Source organism: Diaphorina citri, unplaced genomic scaffold (genome assembly GCF_000475195.1).
Source record: "Diaphorina citri unplaced genomic scaffold, Diaci psyllid genome assembly version 1.1 scaffold12923, whole genome shotgun sequence".
Taxonomy (NCBI): domain Eukaryota; kingdom Metazoa; phylum Arthropoda; class Insecta; order Hemiptera; family Psyllidae; genus Diaphorina; species Diaphorina citri.
Window position 1 is genome coordinate 1 of NW_007390293.1, and position 1,411 is coordinate 1,411.

General features: G+C 43.0%; 1 protein-coding gene across 1 annotated transcript; it reads left to right on the top strand.

Annotated features, from left to right (window-relative positions):
* Nucleotides 1-4: 4 nt before the first annotated feature.
* On the top strand, nucleotides 5-1,079 carry LOC108254128 (ADP-ribosylation factor-like protein 3; the record flags this gene model as incomplete). Its single annotated transcript, XM_017449117.1, has 2 exons — nucleotides 5-133; nucleotides 991-1,079. Coding segments are annotated over 2 exons (218 nt in total), but the record flags the coding sequence as incomplete, so codon positions are not given.
* Nucleotides 1,080-1,411: the final 332 nt, after the last annotated feature.

Below are 1,411 nucleotides of genomic sequence, written 5' to 3' on the forward strand. Positions count from 1 at the left end.
CATTACGCCCACCCAGGGGTTCAACATCAAATCCGTCCAATCAGAGGGCTTCAAATTGAACGTCTGGGACATAGGGGGCCAGAGGAAGATCCGCCCCTATTGGCGGAACTACTTTGACAATACGGACATTTTGGTAAGTATCCTCCGTGCAGTGCAATAGTCCTAAATTAAAATGGACGCGGCACATAAGGGATCAGGAAGAGACCGCCTTAAAGTATCCTCCGTTGGTCTCGCTGGAGGACGTAAAACAGACGTAGACATAGACAATAACAGTGGCTCTTTTGAGGGTACCTGAATGGGACTACGGTCAACTCCGTCTCAGGAAGTATTGTACGACATAATTAAGTACCTGAATATCCCTCATTAGACCCCTGAGCGAGCTCTCTCGTCTAGATGGCACCTCTTGGTATCCTCTTCATGGAAAAAAAAAAGGTTGGACCTCGGTACGGCTTTTGCATTACTTCAAGGCACATTCTTTTACATCTATGCCTGTCCAAGAACGGAAAAGTTTCGTTGGAAAATTTCCATCCTGACCGGGATTTGAACCCAGCACCTCCGGGTTGAGAGTCAGTGCTGTTGACCACTCAGTCACAGAGGTGGTCCTGGGATGAGTGGGAACTATGCCGAGCTGATGAGCTCTTACAAGAACGAAACGCGTAGTCTGCTTGAATATACCTATATATAATAATAATAATAATAGTGCTTATTTATACTGCTCGCATAGGACTGTAAAGTCCCTTTACTCCAGCAGTAGGCTACTACTATTATTGTGGTCAAATTCTCAAATTATATTGAGGATAAAATTCCATACCTCGGCTGGGATTGAACCCACGCCCTCCTGTTTACCAGGCGAGCGCCTTGACCACTACACCACCAATGTACCCACACTTTGCAAGTGAATAACTGTGCCAATAAGCCCTTGAGTAGAATAACTGTGCCAATAAGCCTTGAAGAATAAGCTACAATTTCTACTCTTTCCTCTCCCGACAGATTTACGTGATAGACAGCGCGGATGTGAAGAGGTTTGAAGAGTCTGGGTTTGAACTACATGAGCTCCTATCCGATGAAAAAGAGATATGGTAAAAGTTAGGGTAAAATAATACTCAAATAAGCATCATTCAATAGGATAAGGAAAGTCGTGTGATGTTCACACAGATTTTTTTCATAAAGCTAAATCAAAATTTTGAAGGTGTACCTTCAAAATCAAGCCCCCCCAAACATTTAGGCAAGAACCGCCTATGTCTACACAACTACTGAGGTATTTATTAGTTTCGGTGAAAATGTCACATCCACCAGAAATAGAGGATGTGTTCTTTACACTAACATAAAACCTATGGATATTCATTATTTATCCAAGCTCGATGTTGTTTAACTTGACTGTTCCATGCCTGGTTGCTTAGCAACGGTAAGT